Source organism: Zootoca vivipara, chromosome 1 (assembly GCF_963506605.1).
Source record: "Zootoca vivipara chromosome 1, rZooViv1.1, whole genome shotgun sequence".
Lineage (NCBI taxonomy): Eukaryota > Metazoa > Chordata > Lepidosauria > Squamata > Lacertidae > Zootoca > Zootoca vivipara.
This window is the reverse complement of record NC_083276.1, coordinates 106,317,287-106,339,998: the sequence shown is the minus strand read 5'-3', so window position 1 is coordinate 106,339,998 and position 22,712 is coordinate 106,317,287. Positions and strand designations below refer to the sequence as shown.

The 22,712-nt window shown below is 41.9% G+C and overlaps 1 protein-coding gene across 1 annotated transcript in view; it reads left to right on the top strand.

Annotated features, from left to right (window-relative positions):
- Positions 1-2,629: 2,629 nt before the first annotated feature.
- PLA2R1 (phospholipase A2 receptor 1) overlaps positions 2,630-22,712 on the top strand; it is a 62,529-nt gene continuing 42,446 nt past the window's right edge. Inside the window, exons 1-9 of the mRNA XM_060280151.1 lie at positions 2,630-2,888; positions 6,863-7,246; positions 9,381-9,554; positions 11,133-11,306; positions 12,841-12,954; positions 13,964-14,107; positions 16,011-16,199; positions 17,726-17,883; positions 18,946-19,053. Coding sequence (XP_060136134.1) covers positions 2,768-2,888; positions 6,863-7,246; positions 9,381-9,554; positions 11,133-11,306; positions 12,841-12,954; positions 13,964-14,107; positions 16,011-16,199; positions 17,726-17,883; positions 18,946-19,053 — 1,566 coding nt within the window. The 5' untranslated portion in view covers positions 2,630-2,767. The remainder of the gene's footprint in view (positions 2,889-6,862; positions 7,247-9,380; positions 9,555-11,132; positions 11,307-12,840; positions 12,955-13,963; positions 14,108-16,010; positions 16,200-17,725; positions 17,884-18,945; positions 19,054-22,712) is intronic.

The following is a 22,712-nucleotide window of genomic DNA, read 5'->3' as shown; positions in this document are numbered from 1 at the left end:
GAACACAGAAAGCTCCTGCTGTGCTATGCAACTTGCATCTAGAGCATCTGTTCTATTATTTAGAACACTACTTTTCACATGTTGCCATATTTTTTTAATGATATATGTGGACTAGAACTAGTTCTTCACAGTGACTTCTGGTGAGCAAATATATGCAGTTTCCTTTCCAACAATGTGGTCCATTTTGCTGGGGTGAGGGTGAAATGCCCTTCTTTTCTTAGCTGCAATGATCAATGGAAGCAAATGGGTCTGGTATGTGAATCAAATGAAATCTATCCCTGCACAACTTGCCAAGGAATGAATGCGCTTTAACCGTTGTGGCACAAAACATTGGGAGCTGCCTGGTTGTGATACTAAGCATGCCTATGAGAAATGCTAATACACATCTTTTATAATTTTTGCTTTCCAAGAATCAATTTTGGGTATCAAAATATCATTTGGACTAAACATAGAAGCAGGTTTTTTTTCTGTTATTTCCCTAACCGTTGAATAATCCACTTACACCTGCTGCCCATTCATCCCTGTAAGCCCTGTTAAAGTCAGTGGGGCTTATTTACCAAGTAAATGTGTCTCAAAACCCATTGTCAGTGGTGGTTCTACGCTGCAAGTCTAACCCCACTTATCTGCAAGAAAGCTTCATTGAAATCAATGACATGGTCTGGGTTGTGCTGTAAATCTGGCATCTGTAGGGGAACCAGACTAGCATGGCAGGCCACTTGCTGCAGCTACCACTTTACAGCCCAAACCTATACATGTGTATTAGTGCTGCCGTTTAAATTTATTAATACTGAGATGTATATATAAACATTAATATATTTGAGAAAGTTATTTGCCAAAACTTGCTTATAATGCCATTAGTATATAAATTTATAAATAATAAGTAAAAGCCACCCATGGCAGAGACCTCCAGGATTACAGGACTCCAACTACCATCAGTCAACATGGCCTACACTGAATGTAACCAAAAGACTATACCAGGCATCCCCAAACTGCGGCCCTCCAGATGTTTTGGCCTACAACTCCCATGATCCCTAGCTAACAGGTCCAGTGGTCGGGGAAGATGGGAATTGTAGTCCAAAACATCTGGAGGGCCGAAGTTTGGGGATGCCTGGACTGTACAATCTGAACAGAAAAAAAGAGATTGCACGTTCTTTTGTATTTCATGAAAATCTTTAATAAAAATATTTTTTTATTTAAAAAATGACCAATGTTCAGGGATGTGGCTGAATCCCACCCAAAAATACAAATCTGGAAGTTCCCATAGAATGCACATCAGTATTTGAGAACAGTAGATGGGAACTCCTGACTCCACCTTGTTACTAAGTCCAGTGCCACCTAGCTATTTACCTGGCTGCAATCCTAGGTGCTTGTCCCATGGAATTCAACAGGATTTTGTTACTATTCTTCTACAAACTATATAAAATGCCACTAGCCAGAGACTCGGATAGGAAGAGCCATGGCATGGGCCAGTTATACGGCAGATTCCTACATTTCTAGGAAACACAATTATCCACCTTGAAATGAGGAATCTATAAATCTGCCGAATAAATAAATAAACAAATTGGCCCCTGAATACATGTGCCCCAGGGATACATGTGATCTGGTAGCTTTTAAAGTAGGAGCGGTTCCTAGTTAATGTCACTAGTTGGCGCCAGTGATACTAAAGGCTGTATAAAAAGGTAAAGGGACCCCTGACCATTAGGTCCAGTCGTGACCGACTCTGGGGTTGCGCGCTCATCTCGCATTATTGACCAAGGGAGCCGGCGTATAGCTTCCAGGTCATGTGGCCAGCATGACAAAGCCGCTTCTGGCAAACCAGAGCAGCACATGGAAACGCCGTTTACCTTCCCGCTGTAGCGGTTCCTATTTATCTACTTGCATTTTGACGTGCTTTCGAACTGCTAGGTTGGCAGGAGCTGGGACCAAGCAACGGGAGCTCACCCCGTCACAGGGATTCGAACCGCCGACCTTCTGATCAGCAAGCCCTAGGCTCAGTGGTTTAACCACAGCGCCACCTGGGTATAAGAAGAGCCAAAGAAAGTTGCCCTTTGTTCAGGCAGCAATCTCCGCATATGGGTCTTGCTGCCCAGCGCTGACAGCAGAACCTCACAGCTGGAATTTCGCCGGAGATAGTTGAGGGGCAAGATTCTTGCTCAGATGCTTGTCTTCCTCCCTGGGCTAGCTTTGCAAATGACAAGCTGCTAAGCCTACGTTCCATCACGTCACCAGCCTGTCGCTACAGTATGTGGGTTGAGCAAACTCCCGTTGCTACTGTACTGGCATGGCAAGCCAAACTCTTGCGCGCCAGCAACGCCAAAGCCGCAATGAACTGCGGCGCAGAAGCGTCCGAGTGCAACGTCCCCACAACCCAACCAGGAGGAGCACGTCGTTTGGAAAACACCGCCAACCAGAGTGGCCTCTCCCCCATTTTTCTACGGTAGCTACTTCTGCCAGCCAACATAAAGGTGGTTTGTTTATTTAGCGCCCCGCAGGGCCTGCCTGTTTCTTTCTGCCGTGGTCACGGCCTGGTTCCTTGACATCCGCCTCCCCTCAGGAGGGGAGAGAGGAACTTGCAGCAACAAGAGAAAAGAAATTGCGGAGTTTTTTCTCCCTCGGGCGGAAAGGGCGGGAGGCGCTTCCCGCTCAGCTCCACAGAAGCAGCTGCTCTCCCTCCCCTCGCTCCCCATTCATGCTCTCCCGGACGGGGGCTGTCCTTCTCCTGCCAACTCCGCGGGAAGGTTTTCCCCTCTCTTAAAACGCGGCGGAAATGTCTCGTGCCAAGTCCCTGCTGCATCTCCTCTGGACTTGCTCCATGCTGATAGTTCGCTCCAGCTTGGCTGAAGAGGAGCTCGCCGCTTTGACGCGCGACCAAGTGCCCTACTTTTGGAGTAAGTCAGCTGGACGGAGCGGCCGGGTTTTTGTTGGGAAAGTGCAGTTGCCTTGGACGGCGCTGAATGGAAAGCGGCGGCTCTTTTCTGCGCGTCTCCTCTCTCTCCTCTCTCTCTCCTCTCTCTTTCTCCTCTCTCTCTCCCCTTTGATTCCCTTCCAGCTATTATCACAGCGAGTCAGCCGTCAAGTTCCCATGGGGTTAATTTTCCAGTCCAGGGGGGCCGCTGCACGCTTGGCATCGTGCTTAAGTGGCACTGTCATTATAAATAACTTGGGTTGCACTGCAGCTGCCCAATCTAGGAATAAACCCACTGAATTCGATAGGGCTTACTTCTGGGTAGGGATGGCTAGGATTGCGCTGTTGGCCTGCAATCCTAAATAGGCTTAGGGCTCCTCCAAGCAACAATCATTCATCCTGACTTCTTCGTGCACTGATGATTAGAGTATATCTAGTTTCCTTTTTTTTTTAAGAAATTTTTATTGATTTTACAAAACAAAACATACAGTATAACACTGTCCCTTCGTTTTCCCTCCACACACCGGTCCACTTCTGCCACCAGTAGGACCCGTGTGCTTTAAGAATCAAAGGGGTCCAATTATGAATTGAGTTCTGCTTCCCCCCTCCCTCCTCCCCCCATATCCCCCCCCCTGCCACTGAGAGAACAGGTAGGGAAGAGTTATGGGGGTCTGCATCCCCCAACTCTTTCATAATCATATTAACAAACCTAAAAGAGAAAGAAAGAAAGAAAGAACAAAAGAAAAAACAGAAGAAAAAAAATTGGGAAGAATTCAAACTTCCCAGTTCTTATTATTTTAACATCTTAATTGCGACTCCCTCGGTGGTCTTCCTAATGGTTTTCCAACAAAAACTGATTACTTGTGGCGAATTTTCCAACTCAGTTTCAAATCTTAATCTTATAATATTAACTCAATCCTCCTCCTTTTTCATGCTGTCCCCCCACAGGTCCCCTCCTGCCACAAGAGGTACCTGCAGGGTAACAGCACTTCCAAGGTTCCATTTCCTCCTCACCCATCTGGGCACCCCCTGCCACTGAGTGCCTCAGAATAAGAAGAGGAGGGTGGGCAGCTTTCTGCCTAAACACCTCACTTAACCTGCAATAATTTACAATCACTTAAAAATTCTTTCCCAACCATTCTTATACTCCCTTAAGGAAACATAACTTTTTTTTCCCTTTCTTTTTTGCATTCCATTTCCTCTCCCAAAGTCTTTTTCCCCCAATTGGTTCAGCGTTTCCATTGTCAAGCCAAGATTTCGAAAACCGTCTTTCAGAGACCAAAACAATACCTTTTAACTAAAGTTTTTACCCCACACCCATTCTTTCCCAAATCCATCTCCAGACCTTTGCCCCCCTTTGCCCCTGTCCTTCCCATCCCACAAAAACCCCACTCCACATTTTAACCCTTCCAGGATCTTCAATTCCATTAGACTTTAAGTCCCTTTGTCTCTCATCTTCTTGTTCTGCTTGTTTTTCTCCCTTTTGGAGGTCATCTTTTGCTTCATCCCAAACAAATTTGTCATAGTCCAAGTCCTCTTCAAATTGTTTCTTATCACCCACAGTCTCAGAGTCAATAATCTCCAAATTTGAATTAACCTCTAAGTCCTGGACTTGGACTTCAATCTCAACTGGTGGTGAGCTGGGATGTTGCCGTTCCTTGTAAAAATCTTCCCATGACAGCAAGTAGTTCAGCACAGTCTCCTGGAAGGCTCGAGAAAGTTTTGTTTTCATACCTCTCGTAACCGCAGATAAACAGGGTGTAGGGAACAATGGGTACTGGAAAATTCCTTTCTCAGACGATCGACTCCATTTTGGCTGTTCTTTTTCTTAGTTCTTAACTCAGTCCCAAATCCATTCTTACTTCCAATTTAAGTAATTCTTTGACAATTCCAAACAATTTTTCCTGTTCACAGCAGTGCAATCAATCCACCCGGTCTTTTGACAGTTTGACAGCTTTTGACAGCTGTCAAAACGCTCTTCCCTTTAATACCGCTGTACCTCAAGGGGTGCCGGACTCAGGGGCTGAGATGGTTCCAAAAAGTCTTTTTTCCCTCTCGGATCCACAGTTTCAAATTCTTTTGTTATTCGGCTTAGGATTTTTTTTTCCAAACGCCTCCCAGTTTCCCATTAGGAAGAGACCGGCTTCCGTTTCTTTAAAGTCTCTCCTATTTTCCAATCAGCAAATTTAAGGTCCAAATCAAAGTTCCACTTACTTCTTTAGGAATCTTTAGTTTCAAATCGGAAGAATCCGCCGCTTGCCGGGTCAGGACTCGGAGCTTCGCTTCCCGGAGGCAAGATGTGGCCCAAAATGGCTCCCGCGGTTCAACCCCGCCGGCTCACGATCGCTCTATTGAGCTCTCGGGCGGCGGGGGATCCGCCAATAGAGTATATCTAGTTTCCAATGGGACCCAGGTGGCGCTGTGGGTTAATGCACAGAGTCTAGGGCTTGCTGATCAGAAGGTCGGCGGTTCGAATCCCTGCAACGGGGTGAGCTCCCATTGCTCGGTCCCAGCTCCTGCCAACCTAGCAGTTCGAAAGCACATCAAAGTGCAAGTAGATAAATAGGGACCGCTCCAGCGGGAAGGTAAACGGCGTTTCCGTGCGCTGCTCTGGTTCGCCAGAAGCGGCTTTGTCATGCTGGCCACATGACCCAGAAGCTGTCTGCGGACAAACGCCGGCTCCCTCGGCCTATAGAGCGAGATGAGCGCTACAACCCCAGAGTCGGACACGACTGGACCTAATGGTCAGGGGCCCCTTTACCTAGTTTCCAGTGAGCATTAAGTCCAATTTGTTTGTGGGGTGACTGAAGCACCTGCCCTGCTAATCATTCGTTAAACCTATACTTTTCAATGAATTTCCCCACATCACTTCCCTAAACGCAAAAAGTTATCTGCCTTTTTAAGTGGGTTTGCTGTGTTTAAAAAAGATAAAGGTAAAGGACCCCTGACAGTTAAGTCTGACTCTGGGGTTGTGGCGCTCATCTCGCCTTACTGGCCGAGGGAGCCGGCGTTTGTCCGCAGACAGTTTTTCTGGGTCATGTGGCCAGCATGACTAATCCGCTTCTGATGAAACCAGAGCAGTGTAAGGAAACATCGTTTACCTTCCCGCCGGAGCAGTACCTATTTATCTACTTGCACTTTGACATGCTTTTGAACTGCTAGGTGAGCAGGAGCTGGGACCGAGCAACGGGAGCTCACCCCGTCGCGGGGATTCGAACTGCCAACCTTCTGATCCGCAAGCCCTAGGCTCAGTGGTTTAGACTACAGCGCCACATTAGCTGTGTTTAATTTACTTTAATCGCACAAATCCAAAGTTCTGATCTGTGTTTGAAACCCTCCTGCAAAATAGTGATAGCCTGGAGGCATTCCTAAGTACAGTAGACAGGAAGCCCCATTGAGTTTCCTATTTAATAGGTGTATAGTTAAAACAAAATGAAAAAATCCTTCCAGTAGCACCTTAGAGACCAACTAAGTTTGTCATAGGTATGAGCGTTTGTGTGCATGCACACTTCTTCAGATACACTGAAACAGAAGTCACCAGACCCTTATGTATAGTCAGAGGGTAGGGAGGGGTATTACTCAGAGTGAGGTTGATGGACTTTCATTTCATGCGGCTCAATGTGGTGCCTTCCATAGTTCTAGTTACAGGTAGTCCATCAACCTCACTCTGTTTTGACTGCATCAGACCAACACAGCCAACTACCTGTAACTAGTACTATGGAAGGCACCACATTGAGCCGCATGAAATGGAAGTCCATGGAAGTAAAGGATTTTCATGCATTCATTCATTCAATCTATCTATCTATATATAGTTAACTGGGAGTAAGACCCATTGCACTCCCGTGGTGCTTACTACTGAGTAGACATGAATTGGATTGCACTGTGTATGTCTTATCACTATTATTGATAATAATCCATTCATTGTAATGAACTGAAATGGAGCTTTTTTTGTTCTAGAAAAAGGGATATTTATTATCCAAAGTGACTCCCTCAACACATGTGTTAAAGCCGAGAAATCGAAGCTCATCCTTGAAGACTGCACTCAGCTTTCGAAATACATGTTATGGAAATGGGGTTCTAAACAGCATCTTTTCAACATCGGCCGAAGCACTTGTCTAGGACTCAATATCAGCAACCAAGAGCAGCCATTAGTCATGGCTGAATGCAATTCAGCTCAGCATTCACTGTGGTGGAGCTGCCTTGGAAAAGGGTTGATTGGTGCATCGCAGTACAAATTAGCACTTGAGAGTGGCAAATTTGTTGTGGCAAAAAGAAATTCAACATATGGATGGAAACAATTCCTGTCTCTTGATGGGGATCTTTGTGGACATGCATTCAAAGGTAAAATAAATATTTGCTTTCTTTACCTGCTTCCATTAATATTACTGGTAACAGTTTTTTTTCAAAACAGCATTTTACAAGTGACTAAAATAAACAGAAACAGGATCCAATCACATGGGTTAAGGAAAGCCATTGTTGTGTCTGGCTTGCAAGCAAACACACCTTGAGCCAACCATTCCCATATTATGTGGAGAAGCACTCCAAAGACCGTTTCTTGTGTGTTATTATGTGTGCCATGAGTTTGATTTGCTGCAAAGGGCTCTCTCTCTAGGCTCTTTTAACAATGAGTCCGTAAGTGACTGTGGAGGCCAATTCTGGATCCACACGTCCTTCCACAGTGGGGACATTGGTTTCCAGGTGGGAGTTGATCACAGTGTGGATTTGCCAAGCGTGCCTTCCTCTTTGCACATTTCTCCCTTGCGTCCTGAGTTCGAGTGTCTTCAAAGCCCATGACACCTTTGGTAAAGGCTGTTCTCCAACTGGAGCGCTCGCAGGCCAGTGTTTCCCAATTGTCAGTGTTTATACTACAATTTTTTAGATTTGCCTTGAGACAGTCTTTAAACCTCTTTTGTTGATCACCAGCATAACGCTTTCCATTTTTAAGTTCGGAATAGAGTAGTTGCTTTGGAAGACGATCATCAGGCATCCGCACAACATGCCTAGACCAACGAAGTTGATATTGAAGAATCATTGCTTCAACACTGGTGATCTTTGGTTCTTCCAGTACACTGATATTAGTTCGCCTGTCTTCCCAAGGGCTTCGATCTCTCTCTAGACTATCAGTGTGATACATTTCTCAAATATTAATTCAGTTCAAAAAAGCAGCTGTGCTCTAAAAATGTTGTTTAGCTTGCTAATTTCAAAGCACTCCCACAGTCACCAGTTTCTATGTGCTTATGCTCCTAATTCTCAATCTATTTCACATGGCTAAGCCCAACAATTACTGGGCTTACGTGATACTTGTTCCAGTCATGCTCCTGTGTGAAGCCTGCAATTCTGCATTCACAATTACAAACCTATTTATGAATCAATAATCTGCACAGTTTTGTGCTCGATACACACCACGTGTTCTGATGTTGCAGAAAGACCACCTGTGAGTATAAGTTTTACAATAAATATATACTTATTGTCTCGGGGTCAGCATTTAGCTATTTGCAATGCATTATAACTAGATGAATGACCGAATAAAAATGCTGTAATATCATGGCTCGGTGGTGGAGCATTTGGTTTGTGTGCATAAGCTCTTCAGTTATCCAAGTAGGGCTTGGGTTAGACCCCTGTCTGAAACCTTAGAGAGGTACTGCTGGCCAATGAAGACAATACTTACGGTCTGAGTCTGTGTAAGGCTGCCTCCTATGTTCTGTTGCAAATCAAGTTGTTATTATCAAGACATAATCCATAACAAATGTTTGAGGGCGGAGGGGAGATGTATAAATTTGATAAGGAAACAATGCAAATAGATGGCTCTTGTTTTTTAATGTTAAAATACATTAAATTTGGAGGCTGAATGAATTTACACTGGTATAAGTACTGTATATGACATCTTGACAAAAGGGCATCATTTGGATTTGATGGCTTGTGGAGTAATTTCTAATCCTTAATTATCCTATGATGGTTGTAGTAATGCATTTTAAAAGGCCAAGTCTACTGCTCCCAAATAAAAATATGAGTGGATGTCCTGGTTTAGTAAGGTAACTCTGGCATTCTTTGTCCATGACACATACATAATAATTTTTCTGCAATTTTGTCTTGCTACTATTAAAAATCAAAAACCATGAAACTAAAATAATGACAGCAGTTGAGAATCTTTTCTAATTGTAAATGGATGCATTTTTGAAGCAGTTCATTGTCACTTCTGCTATTCTACTACATTATAATATCAAGAAGAATGGAAAAATAAATATAGTTACAGTAACTCACAGCCTTGGTGATGAAAATCTTGCATTATTGACATTCGATCCTAATCCCAAATGCATTTATTCTGAAGTACTACTGATTTCAATAGTGTGATTACTATTCCAAATCAAAGGACTGCTGTGATACCAGATTTGGGGGAGTACAAATTAGAGGGCTTCCTATTGTTTTCTATATTCTTTTTCTAAGTGATTTATCCTCAGTATTTTATTTCATGCAGAGACATATACCCTGTTGGGAAATTCCCATGGCTCGCCTTGTGTTTTTCCATTTAAATACAACAATCAATGGCACTATGAGTGCATCAGAGATTCCAGAGAAGATGACTATCCCTGGTGTTCCACAACAAGTCAGTATGAGCAAGACGAAAAATGGGGACTTTGCCCAAATTCTGGTATGTGCTCATGTTCTTCAACAGGTAATGAATAACAAGATACAGTAGTCACATCTTACATGCTACATTCAGCATGTCCCATACCTTATAGCAGGGATCGCCAACTTGGTGCCTTCCAGATCTTTTTGGACTTCAGTTCCTATTATTCATGACCAATGGCTTTGTTGGCTAGGATGAACAACTGAAGGGCACCAGGTTAGTAAAAGCTGCCTTGTACTATCATAAAACCAAAGTGAGGAATTTCGCCAGCATTCATCTGCTTTCTTTCTCTCCCTCTCTCTAGTTGGCCACTTTCAAAGAAAGAGTATTGGATTACACTATGCTTGCAAGGACAACACTCACACATGATCCAGCCAAAGTTAAGCACTTGCACATCCCATTCATTTCACTGGAAGAAACCAAAAGTGCACACTTCCCCCACTGAAATCAGTAAGATTTTCAAGTGTCAATGCTTACTTTTTCCTTTTGCTGATACAATATTTTTAATTGTTATCATAGCAAGGGAGATGAACTTCCGATGCAACACCACATGCTCATTTCATTAAACATTTTCCATAATTCTACATGAAAATATAAACTTTTGACTCCATCAGATCAGATTCTATTCCTCTTCCTCCTCCCAATAATTCATTAGTCTTCCTGACAACATGGAGAGAAGTTGTTGTTATCTTTGTATGAGATTTGTTATTTTCTAAACCATTTCCATCAATATGCAATCATAAGAGCTATTCCTTACATCTTAGGTTCAAGTATTTAGCAGCCCCATAACAACCTGGCAAGAAAGTTACAACTTTTGAAAAGGAATTCCCACTTGTTGTTTTTAAAGAACCAACCATGTTTTCCTTATGTGCAAATACAGCAGGATTCCCGTCTCTTTCCTGTCTTAATCTAGAAGATAGAAGAAAGGGGAGGATTTTTAAGAAGTGAAGAAGCTTTGGAGTGCACCTCGGATATAAATGCCCTAGGAAAACAAATGTTGCATTTCAACGGTGTCCCCTGCTACAGTACTTGCAAATTGTATCAATTTATTTATTGTTGCAGTTCTTACTAATCTGAGGGTTTCATTGTCCATAGCTGCAGTTGCCACATCATGTAGCAATTCACTTCTAAACAAAAGAAATGTTACTTAATATGCACCTCTGTCTACTAACTCTACTTATGTGTCTATTGGTCAGTGGAGATCAGACCAATAAATGGACAGTGAGAAAGGAAAGATGGGGAAGTAAATGTTTCGTTAGATCCTGCTCACCAATTCAAATCACTGTTTGCTTAATTGTTAAAACTCGTATTACTCACTGACATTATCAAGACAGGAGGGATTCAGTCCTATGTGTGAAGTTGATTTTCCTTTTCCTTTTAAATTTCAGAGTGCATCCTACTTCCTGATATAGTTTTGACACCAGAACATTGAAAGCGAATTTGTAATAATATCGTCCTAGCAGTAATTTGTAATAATATCGTTCCATTTGTTCATTTGGTGTTAATTAAGCTAGATTGTTATCTCAGAGTGTTATCTTCTTTAATTGCTTTGTAATATCATGCTGTTTTTAACTGATTTCTTTCTCTTTTTTCACACAGAGACTGGCTGTGACATTTTTTGGGAGATGAACGCAGACACTCAGATCTGTTACCAATTCAATCTTCTTTCTGTTCTCTCTTGGAACGAGGCACGTGTTGCATGTCAGGGACAAGGAGCAGATTTGCTAAGCATCACAGATATGGCAGAACAGAAGTATATTAGTGGTCTAAGTGGTAGGTTTGAAACCATGTTTGTGAGTGAAACCTTTCATTTGACTCTGTCAGCGGCTAGAATAGGAGAGCTGTCCATTTCACATTTCATCCTAGTTGCTCTAGCCCCATTTGTGCAAAATTCATTGGTCCAGTTCACATGTAATGTGAAACCATAGTTTAACACTACATGAATGAGCAGCAACAAACCTCGGGCTCACATACTCCTTCCCCTCTCTTCCATGTTCAACCATTGCATGACCCTTCCTCTGCTCTCTACCATCCTCTTCCTGTTTTCATGTAACTGGAGTTTCTGTTATGTCTTAACTGAGAATTCTGATTAATTTAACATAGTTTATTGAATCAACTTGATCCTGTTTTGTTTCAACAGTGCATAGTTTAAAGTAGCCACAGTTTGTCCTTTTCAGGCATAAAGAAAAACCACAATTAGCTTGAAACAGAAAACAGATGCTTTCAATCTCCTGTTAGGGGGTGAGGGAGTACACAAGCTTGAAGATCACTGTTGTTCATTCACATAGCAGTAAACTATGGTTTAGCATTATGTGTGCTCCCGAATGACAGGTGATTCACAAAGAGGCATAGCTGTGCTTCTCAAACTTTTTCAACCAGCCTACTACCACCCCCAAACACCCTAAACTGCACCTACCTTCCAGATTCCCCTCTCCTACAACCTTGTTCAGCAGACAAACTCATGGAGAACTTTGTGCTCCATATCATAGGACATGGGAATCATCTTGCTCCTTGTCTACTGCACTGGATGTGTCCTGGTCTTCCTATATGTTGGGGGCATGATAATAGGAATGAGCCCATGCACTTGGCGGAAGACATTCATTAGTGTGCAAGAGGATCTATAGTTTGTGATGAAATAATATTAAAAGTTTCAATATGACTGCTCCTACTTCCCCTTCCACTATTAATCCCACCCTCACCCTGCACACTCTTTGCCTTTCCTTGGTTGGAAAGGCTGACAGCAGCTAAACTTACTAATACCAGGAGAGAGGTTAGCTTAGCAGTACATGTTCAACTGGAGTGATGAGAGGAAGAAGGAACTACTGTACACTTGTCCCACGTAGGCAAGGAGGCAGTGCCATATTATCAAACAGGCAGAGCAGGCATGGGCCTATTGGCCCCACACCTTTTAGGAGCCCCAGGACAACGAATCAAAATAATATTGATTTGATCTTGAAAGAAAATTGCAAAAATATATTGAGAGATAATTTGCAGGGGGGGGGGAGCCTAGAGATTTCAACTGCAAGGAGGCTCTATCCAAGTGTTTGAAATCAATGGGCTCATCCCTGTTACACTGCTTGGCATCTTGGGATACCTGGGCATGTCCAATAGAGTTGAAAATGATTCTGGTTTCCTCTGGCAGTAATGAATGCAGAATACTGTTACCTGTACCTCCTGCTGATGTCTCATTCTCCCTAGTGGAAGGTGGAGAAAGTAACCCACCAGCTTGGGTATTCAATTCCTGTATAAATTCGGCAGTACTGAACTGGTACCTGAATGTCAAGCTAAATCTCTTGTTACACTGTAGAACAGGTGAGCACAAAGGAAGTTCTCCTCTGGACAGGTTTAAATCAACTGGATGGAGCTGCTGGCTGGCAATGGTCAGATGGAGCACCCTTGGCGTTTGTGAACTGGCAATCAGGTACGCAGATCCTCTTCCTTGGCTCTATTATAACACCAGGATTCTATGGCTATTGCAACTGAAATCAAAATACAAGCTGGCAATAGTATTTTCCAATCTAAACATTAGAAAGACCAGGAACTGAGTTTTCTGGTCTCCTGATTACTGGTAGATGCAAGAAGTTTATAAAGATGCAATAAATTACTATCCAACAACTCAAAGCTTAATGTGTTTGCTAGATTTCCTTGAAGTGCACAGACAATTTTCATGCTGAAATATTTGTCATTTTATATACCATAACAGAGTGGCAAGCACATAACATTTTTAACTGTAACTGTTTTAGAATGCTTAATTCTGTCCATCTATTCATCCATCCATCCATCCAGTAGTTTGGCAATGGACAAACTACAGGATAGATAGATGAATAGATGGATTGAATTTATACCCTGCCCTTTCTCTCGAAGGAGCCCAGAGTAGCAAACACATCCACAATTTTTTTTAAAAAAAAGCTTTTTAAAAAAGTTGCAGTTAAAAATGTTATTTAATCCACTGACCTCAGAGTTGCCAGGAATAGAATTTTTGAGCCACCAAACTAAAAAGAGCCAGTGTCAGACCTGGGAGAGACCAGGGTTCAAATCCACACTTGGCCGTGAAGCCTCACAGGGTTGTTGTGGGGATTAAATAAGATGGGGAAGAACCACCTTGAACTCCTTGGAGGAAAACAGTTGGATGTAAATTCTACTTAAAAAAAAATAAAACAATACAATTAAAAATAAAATATGGGATAAAGTAAGTGGTGCCACTTCAGGACACCATTGGATGGAAGGCTAAACTTGCAACGAAAGCCATTGAGAATCATGCCTGCCCAAGTGTGGTTCTGTTCCTTGGTCATCATTCTGGACTTGGAGAATCTTGCTGATTGTGGCAGAATGTCAGGAACTGGCTTTGAGATACAGAGATATATATGAAATACCCACTGCATATTGTATTGTACTGTACACATGGTACTAAAATAATATTCTGTTTGCAGATCCTTCTGACAGCTCTCTTGGGCAACATCGCTGCAAAGTGTTTAACTCAAAAATACAGCAGGACTGGCAAAGTTACCCATGTGAATCTGGATTACCATATGTATGCAAAAAATATTTAAATGCTACTGAACACGAAGCATTTGGTGAGTCTCTAACCAGCAATGTAATTTGATCTGTGAGGCTTTTTATATCTCTTTCTACTTTTAATAAGGGGGACATATGTATTCCACATCTTGGGCTTCAGGCAGTTTAAGTGTTTGGGAATTACAAGATGTGCTAAGTATGCCAATTGAATTCAGGAGAAAGGTAGTTTTAAGTATAAATCATTGTTCAGAGTCCCTTTGTTTGTAAATTGGCATATAAGCTTTGAAGGCAATAGAACACTTAACAATCCCACTTTTACCATTCTGAGGGCAAAAAGCGTACCTATCTCATTAGATTTTAAAGAGGAGAAATTAGCTCTTCAGAAGAACATTTTCTGCATGTAGTGGAGAATAGAATCCCATTTATTCCTTTTTTATCATTTCATTGTGCAGGAGTGGGAAACCTCCAGTCTGCAGGCCTCTTAGCCCCCCCCGCCGCCGCTGCCGCCTTCTCCTTTCACCCGTTTCTGCCAATCCAAGCCCATTTGCCCTACATCTGATAAAATAATACATAATACAACTGATCAGCAGTGTCGGCAAAGGTCCCTGCACTAGGCTTCTCAAGCACCAACAATCAACTGAGTGGCCCTTGGGAAGCACATTGTGCCGATGTTGGGCTTCACAAGTGCCGATGAACCAATTGATCTTCTGTGCTTTGCAGACTGCTTTGCTCACAGTTTGACTTCGAACTGTACAGGCTGCATCAGGTCACATTGCGACAGCATTGTGATGCCACGTGATTGACAGGAGGGCAGTTTTGCAATTTGCCTACCTGTCAGATTTGGCCTACAGGAGAAGATATGGCAATAAGGATCTGGCCAGTTGGCCAGATGCAGTTCCCAGCCCTGTCAAGGTGGTGTTATTATAGATTATAGTCCAAGGATCGCCAGTCTTTTTGGACTAGTAGGTACAGTTAGACTTTTGAGAGAGTACTGCAACAATCACCAGTCAAAAAATGGCTGCCAGTGGAGAGCATGGCAGAACACAAAATTAGAAGGGATATATTTCTCTCCCCTGCCCAGCCCTAATTTCATCCGCAACATTTTCTTTATTATATTAGGGCAGAGGTGGGCAACCTGTGGCCCTCCAAATGTGGCTGAATTACAGCTCACATCACCCCTGACCACTGGACGTTTTGGCTGGGGCTGGCAGGAGTTGGAGTCAGCAGCATATGGAGGTCCAAAGGTCCTCCACCCTTCTGTTAGGGTCTTACTCCAGAATATAGACAAATGGAGCTGAGACTTGTTGTTAGTAATGCATTGGTCGTTAATGAACACTATTTACACAAAGTACTCAGAAGTATGCCCTATTACATTCAATGAAAGGTAACAGTATAGGTAAATCAGTCTGTTTCTGTTTGACCCATTAGTCTACATTAACCTGAAGTTTTAAAAAAATCTGTATGAAAACCCTATTTATTTATTTTTTAACTCGTCTATTTTAAAATCATTTTGATACTTTTATTGAGTGAGAACTGCATTGGAATGTTCAGGAAGCTCAAAGGTTGATGGGTAACTGTAGTGGCAGTCTTTATTTATTTATGTATTCATAAAATTTAAATGCCACTTGACTGTAAAAGAACCTCAAAGGCTGGAAGGTGTGGTTTAGGTCAGATTATGTCAGAATTCACAAAGATTCAACTTCTCGAACATTCTTAGGGCAATTTTATTTTCTTTCTTTGTGGGGTGGGTGTGCTTACACATGCATAAATATATTCATATAACACATTTTTGCACTGTAGCTAGTTCTTGGTAGGCAAACATGTTCTCTTTTCTTAAAAACAAGAAATAGTGAAGAGAGCTATTATATATGTGCATGTATATTGCATAAATAGATTTATGAGGACTAGGAAAGAATTCATTTGGTTAATATAGCCTTGTTTCTGTACATTTTAATTGAAAAGATTCGTGGAAATTTTATCCTACCGACTGTGACTATAATTGGTATCCATATAATCGCTACTGCTATAAACTTTATAAAGAAGGAAAAAACTGGAATGAAGCTTTGCTTTCCTGCCAGGATGATAATAGCACACTCATTAGCATAACCTCTTTGGCTGATACAGAGATGCTCATTAATCTTCTTGAATATGGTGAGTCCTCATAGTTAATGTGCACTAAACATTGGTTTAAGGTACAGACAATTTTCCTTTTAAAGACAGCCACACTGAATTCCTTTCTGTCAAGTGTGAAAATCCAACCCAAAGTTGATAGGAAAACCCCAATGGGGGCCAGTGTCAGAAGTTGGCATCATCAGGAAGTTGCTAAAGGCTTAGGGCCCCAAGATGGCGTACCTGCGCTAACCCCTAACCTGCAGCTCTGGAGCAATAGCAGTGTAAGGAAGAATAGCAGTGTAAAATGTTCAAATACAGTATGCTGAACTGGCTGGCTGGTCTGATAAGAGAAAACGGAGATAAGGAATATAAGGAAGAATGCACAATGTTTATTGAATATTTTAAGAACCAGTATAGACAAATACATAGCTTAGCAGGTCTTGAGTAAATCCAACAGATAACAAATTGGATGGTTAAAATGATATGGATTACGTAGAAAATGATATGGAGTAGTAGAAAAGCAAAGGAACCAGGAAAAGTGTGGAAGGGAAGTCATGTGGTATATGTATGCATGCTGTATTTCGTATGAAATTGTTGGTGGGACAGGGGAAGGGGAGGGAGTTAAATATGCTCTCTGTTCCTGTTTTTGAAAATGCAAATAAAAATTAAAAAGAAGAAGAAGAGAAGAGACAAAGAGAAAGAGAAAGGGAAGGGACATTTATTATTTATTTATTTATTTATTTTTATTTGTGCTCTCTCTCTCTCTCTCTCTCTCTTTCTCTCTCTAGATATATTAAAAAATATTATAGCAATAAACTGCATAATATAAGCCATTTAAATTACATTCATAAAACAAGCACAAAATAAATCACAGATCAATACATCAGCAAAACTGAATTACCCCTCAGGGAAATCCTGGTATGTATGTGTAGAGGGAGATGTGTGATTGGCGTATGTATGTGACTTTGATCCTGCCTCCTTTTGCCTTTGCCCACACCCACGGCTGGCAGGTGAGCCTTGGAAGGTTACTCAAGCGTGAATGTGGCCCTCAGGCTGAGAAGTTTCCCCGCCCTTGTTCCAGGCTGATGTGCTGAGTTCAAAGCAGGAGGAGGAGGAGTTTACCTGCATGTTAGGACAGAGCCTAGGGCTCAGAAGGTCGGCGGTTCGAATCCCCATTGCTCGGCCCCAGCTCCTGCCAATCTAGCAGTTCAAAAGCACGTCAAAGTGCAAGTAGATAAATAGGTACAGCTCCGGTGGGAGGGTAAATGCCGTTTCCGTGCACTGCTCTGGTTCGCCAGAAGTGGCATAGTTATGCTGGCCACATGACCTGGAAGCTGTACGTGCGGGCTCCCTTGGCCAATAACGCGAGATGAGCGCCGCAACCCCAGAGTCGGTCACGTCTGGACCTAATGATCAGGGGTCCCTTTACCTTTACCTTTACTAGGTTGCAAAAGAGTAGTCTGACTAAAATATGGGGACAACTTTGTGTGTGTTTTTTATTGTGCTGTCGAAAATGACCTAGTATGTCCAAATCATCTTAAAGTGCGCTTAATTGTATACTACAGAAAATGTGACAGAAACTTGGCTTGGACTGAGCAGTCATAAGACCCCAGCTGAGTTTGAATGGTCTGGTGGATCTCCGGTAACCTTCACTTACTGGCACAAACAAGAGCCAAATGTCCATCAGGGGGGAAATCAACTTTGTGTTTCAGCTGAGCAATATGTATGTTTTATTTATTTTCTCTTTTTTATATAAAAATAATAATATTTTGTAAATGTTTCTGTCCTAGAAGTGGTGGGGTTTGTTTGTGTGTGTGTGTGTGTGTGTGTGTGTGTGTGTGTGTTGTTTTGCTGCATTATGTGTGCAGAAGTAGAATATTCCAAGAGCTCTATTTGCTTGATGATTCTCAAATAATATAATGACTGCTCTCATGGCACACAGCAAATCATAATGGAACAACATTCGCCCACGATCATCCTGTCTATCCAGTCCAAACATGTGTTAATAAGACACAGCTCTCCTCTCCTTAGGCTGTTTGATAACCCTTCTTCCCCTGCAGGCCCACTGGTTTTTCAGTTCCCTTCTTTCCCCCTCCTGCACTGTCTCAGGGCTTTGAGTGCTCTGCCTATCCTTTTTTTCAGAATCATTATTCCTATTTCACGTTTCCTGTTCTTAAGGTTTCTAGTTTCTTCTCCTAGTCTCATAACCTTCCACTTGGCCACTCAGTTTTTCCCTATCCTCAGGCTGTAGATGAGATGTCCCCTGAGATAAACTTTTTGGAAAAACACAATTCTTCACTGTTTGTCTTTGACCCGTTACAATATCGGGAAATACTTCAGAGTAGCTCATCAAGCCCTTGAGACAATTCCAGAGGCAAATAGGTAGAATAAACCAGCAGTGGAAGCTAAAATACTATTGCTTTGACATTTATCGTATTTTATTTAATACATTTGTTGTGTGTGTGTGTGTGTGTGTGTGTGTGTGTGTGTGTGTGTGTACACATACACAGATTAAGGTCACACCTAACAAACATTTGCTAAGTCAAGTAGAGACTGCTCATGCACTTAACAGTATGAAACTCTATGGGGGATCTAAAAACGCTAGCAGAATGCGCAACTTCTACTTGTAACTGAAGCATTTTAATATTCTATTAAAAAAAACCACCCACCACCACCACCAGTTTTTCTTCCCATGTATGAATAAGCCCATTGAGCTAATACCCCCCCCCCCCGAAATAATGACATATTTAAGCTTCATTAATTTTTCCTGTTTGTTTTTAACTAGGAGGGACGCTGGGAAGTTAAAAGTTGTAAAGACATATATTTTTATATTTGTAAAAGAGCAGGAACTGTTGGAAATCTCATTTCAGAGGAAGAATCAGGCTGCCCAGAAGTAAGTCTAAACCAAACAATTATGCCTCATTTAAAATAGTAAATATTGGAAGTGTTTGAATATATCTGGATAGGAATTCAAGCATATTTAGAATTTCACACCTTTCCCCAATTTGCAGTCTAATCTTATGTATGTTTATTCAGAAACAAATCTTCCTGAGACCAATGGGATTTACTTTCAGGTAAATATGCATAGCACTGCTTCATTAACAAAATACCATTCTCCAAAACAAGTTGTGTTGCTATAGCTCAGGGGTGGGCAGCTTCTGGTTTGCCTCCCTGCTTGGCCAAGCCATGGCCACCTGCCCTAAACCTGAAGTCCTATATGATATCATCATATATGATGTTCAGGTGGAGGGCAGGTAAGTTCATGGCTGAGTCAAAAACAGGTTTGCAGGCACCACTGATCGATCACCTGATTGGCAGGCTTTGCCATGCACTTTGAAGCCCTGAAGCAGAATCACTGTAAGCATGTTGGAGCGCTTATGGATTGAGGTCATGAAGTTTTCCTTTTGTGGGTCACTTGCTCTGTCAGAGATTTTGAATGCAGTTCTTCTAACTTTCTACATCAAAAGGCACAGCACTTTGGTCGACCATCTGTACAAATAACAACTGCTCTATGGTGTTTCATCTTGCCTGTGGCTTTTGTAGAGGAATGACAGGATTGAAAACAACTATTTCTTTGACATACTGAATTAATTTTCTTACATCCTTGTGTTAACCTTCTATCCATACATGGGCACCAGGATTAATTGGCTATTAAATTCCCTCTTTCAAAAATTATTAATTTATACCATTTGCTTTCTCTATTTTGGGGTGTGTATATGAAAGTTGTCTATAAATATACAGTGGTACCTCGTGTTAAGAACTTAATTCTTTCTGGAGGTCCGTTCTTAACCTGAAACTGTTCTTAACCTGAGGTACCACTTTAGCTAATGGGGCCTCCCCGTTGCTACCGCGCAATTTCTGTTCTCATCCTGAAGCAAAGTTCTTAACCTGAGGTACTGTTTCTGGGTTAGCTGGGTCTGTAACCTGAAGCGTCTGTAAAGGTACCACTTTATCAGTGTTGTTCTTCAGTGACCATTTAATATATTGAAATATTGAAATTCAAGACAACTGAGGCTCTTAGAAGTACCCAGTGAGACACAGGTAGCCATCATAGAGTATAAATAATTGATTTCTCACCTCCATGTTTATATATGCTGATATGCCCTTTTGCCTAGTCTTTGAATATAAAGTTAATGTAAAGGGTCACATACATTTTTGAATGGGATGATAAAGTTTAACATTCTGGAAGTTAGCTGCTAACTTTGTGAGACCATTTGGAGCAACACCCCATTCATTTTCCTGCTTGTGGGTGGTCTGCCATGTACACATGTCTGCCAGCATGCATGTGCTTTCTAATTTGCTGCAATATTTGGACAGCTCTGTGTGCGTAATGAGGATGTGGGCCTTTCCCTGACACTTCATTGAATGGGGGAAGCCATTCATTGGCATGAACTCCCATTTGAGCATCAGAGCTCCCGCATTCACAAGCAGCCTTTGGGCTGAATGGCTTGTTGAAAACTCCGCCTCCATTTTGTCATTCATACTATTGAATGTCGCCACTCCAATCTGAAACTACTTCTTCAATTCTAATGTCAATGCACAGCTAGCCTGGAGTTTAGTTGACATTTTGGAGTAAAAATTAGAGGACTCAGATCCAGATCCATTTTGTTTTCATTTGTGACCATGAGATACATGTCAGTACCTCTAGGTTCGTAGCCCATGGGTACCCTCATTTGTTCCTGACTTCAGGCCATAGCTGCCAAGTTATCCCTTTTTTTAAGGGATTTCCCCTTATGCTGAATAGGCTTCCTCGCGAGAAAAGGGAAAACTTGGCAGCTATGCTTCAGGCATATATGCTTGGAAGGCTATCCTGCTTATTTGCTTTGGTTGGGGTTTTTGTTTTTAATCATTTTGATATTTCTGACAAACTGATGATTCTATATCTTTCTTAGACACTGCAGCAAAGTGCTCATTGCTCAGTTGGCCATTTGCCATGTGATTTTATTACTAATTCAACAAACTGTTCCCCCCTTCTCCTAATCTATAAACTGCTAACAGAGGGCAAATGTTTTGTTACTGAGGTCAAATTCCTTAAGCTAGCTGTCTAAACACTAAAGCAGTGAATATCTAAGCACTTTCCTTAAGCCAGCTTTTGGAATGGCATCATGGAGCTGTCAGATGCTTGACAAGGAAGAAAGGAAGAAATGTTGCTTTTTGAAGATGACAACATTTGGGTTAAACTAGGGTGACAATACTTACAATTTGAAATGACAGAATTTTATGTAAGTAGCCAATGCTGTAACCAATTAATCCAGTTTGGTCCATTGAATTCCAGGGAAGGGAATTACCGTAGTTGATTGAATTGAGCTGATAAACTTCTAACTTGATGATGATTCACACAATTAGTTGTTGTGTCTCTATTCTGACTTGGAATATTCAGAATCGTAAATGGCTCTTAAACAGAGCAGTTTCTTATAAGGTCCACCAGCAGTCCACTGGTGGGTAATCGTCAGCTAGCAGGTGTAATTAGGCCCACCAGACCTTGGAGGTTGGTTTACCAGTCTGTTTGGGGCAAACCACTCCCAACTTTCCCTAGTCTGACATATATAATGTCAGGCACAGGAAAGTTCAAGCTGTGGCTTAGAACTTCATGCTGCTGCTAAATGTAAGAAGAATTGAGAGCACACTCAAACTTGCACTCCAAATTTTTTTCTTTGCATCCCTGGCTTGAAGTCAAGCTGGGCTGGAAGAGAAAAAAAATATTCCTTTGCAGGTGTGGCTGGAAAGTAACCTGCACCAGCAAACCAAGAATCATAAGTTCTTGTAATAACAGATATATGCCTTTATCTTTTGTGGATCAAATATTTTGTGGAAAATGTAGGACTCACAGGCATGAAGCTTTTAGATGTGGTTTCATGATAATAATATGACTGAGATAAAGGTTCTACATAATCCCCAATACATATGTTGTTGTTAAAAATTATATACCACCCTTCATCCATAGATCTCAGGGCAGTTCACAACTTAAAATCACAATATAAAAAAACACAAAATATATAATAAAAACAAGAACAAGAAAACCACAAACCAATAAACCTCCTCTGCACACCTCCTCCCACAAACACATTTAAAAGGGGTATAAGATGTTAATCAGCAAAGCCCTAGTTGCAGAGGAACATTTTTGCCTGGCACCTAAAGATATATAATGAAGGCCCCAGATGGACCTCCTAGAGAGACCATTCCACAAAGAGGGAAGCCACTGAAGAAAAGGCCCAATTCTCATGCTTCCATCGTCCGGAGCTCTCATAAAGGAGGTACACAAAGAAGGGCCTCAGGTGTTTAACTCAGGGCAGGGTCTGGATAGGTTCGTATGGAGAGAGGTGGCCCTTCAGATATTACAGTCCTGAGCCATTTAAGGCTGTAGGTCAAAACCATCACTTTGAATTTGGCCTGGAAACTAATTGGCAGTCAGTGCAGTTGGGCCAGGATTGGTGTTAATATGCTCAAACTGTCTTGCCCCAGTGAGCAACCTGGCCGCCAAATTCTGCACCAGCTGAGGTTTCTGAAACATCTTCAGAGGCAGCCCTACGTATAACACATTGCAGTAATCTA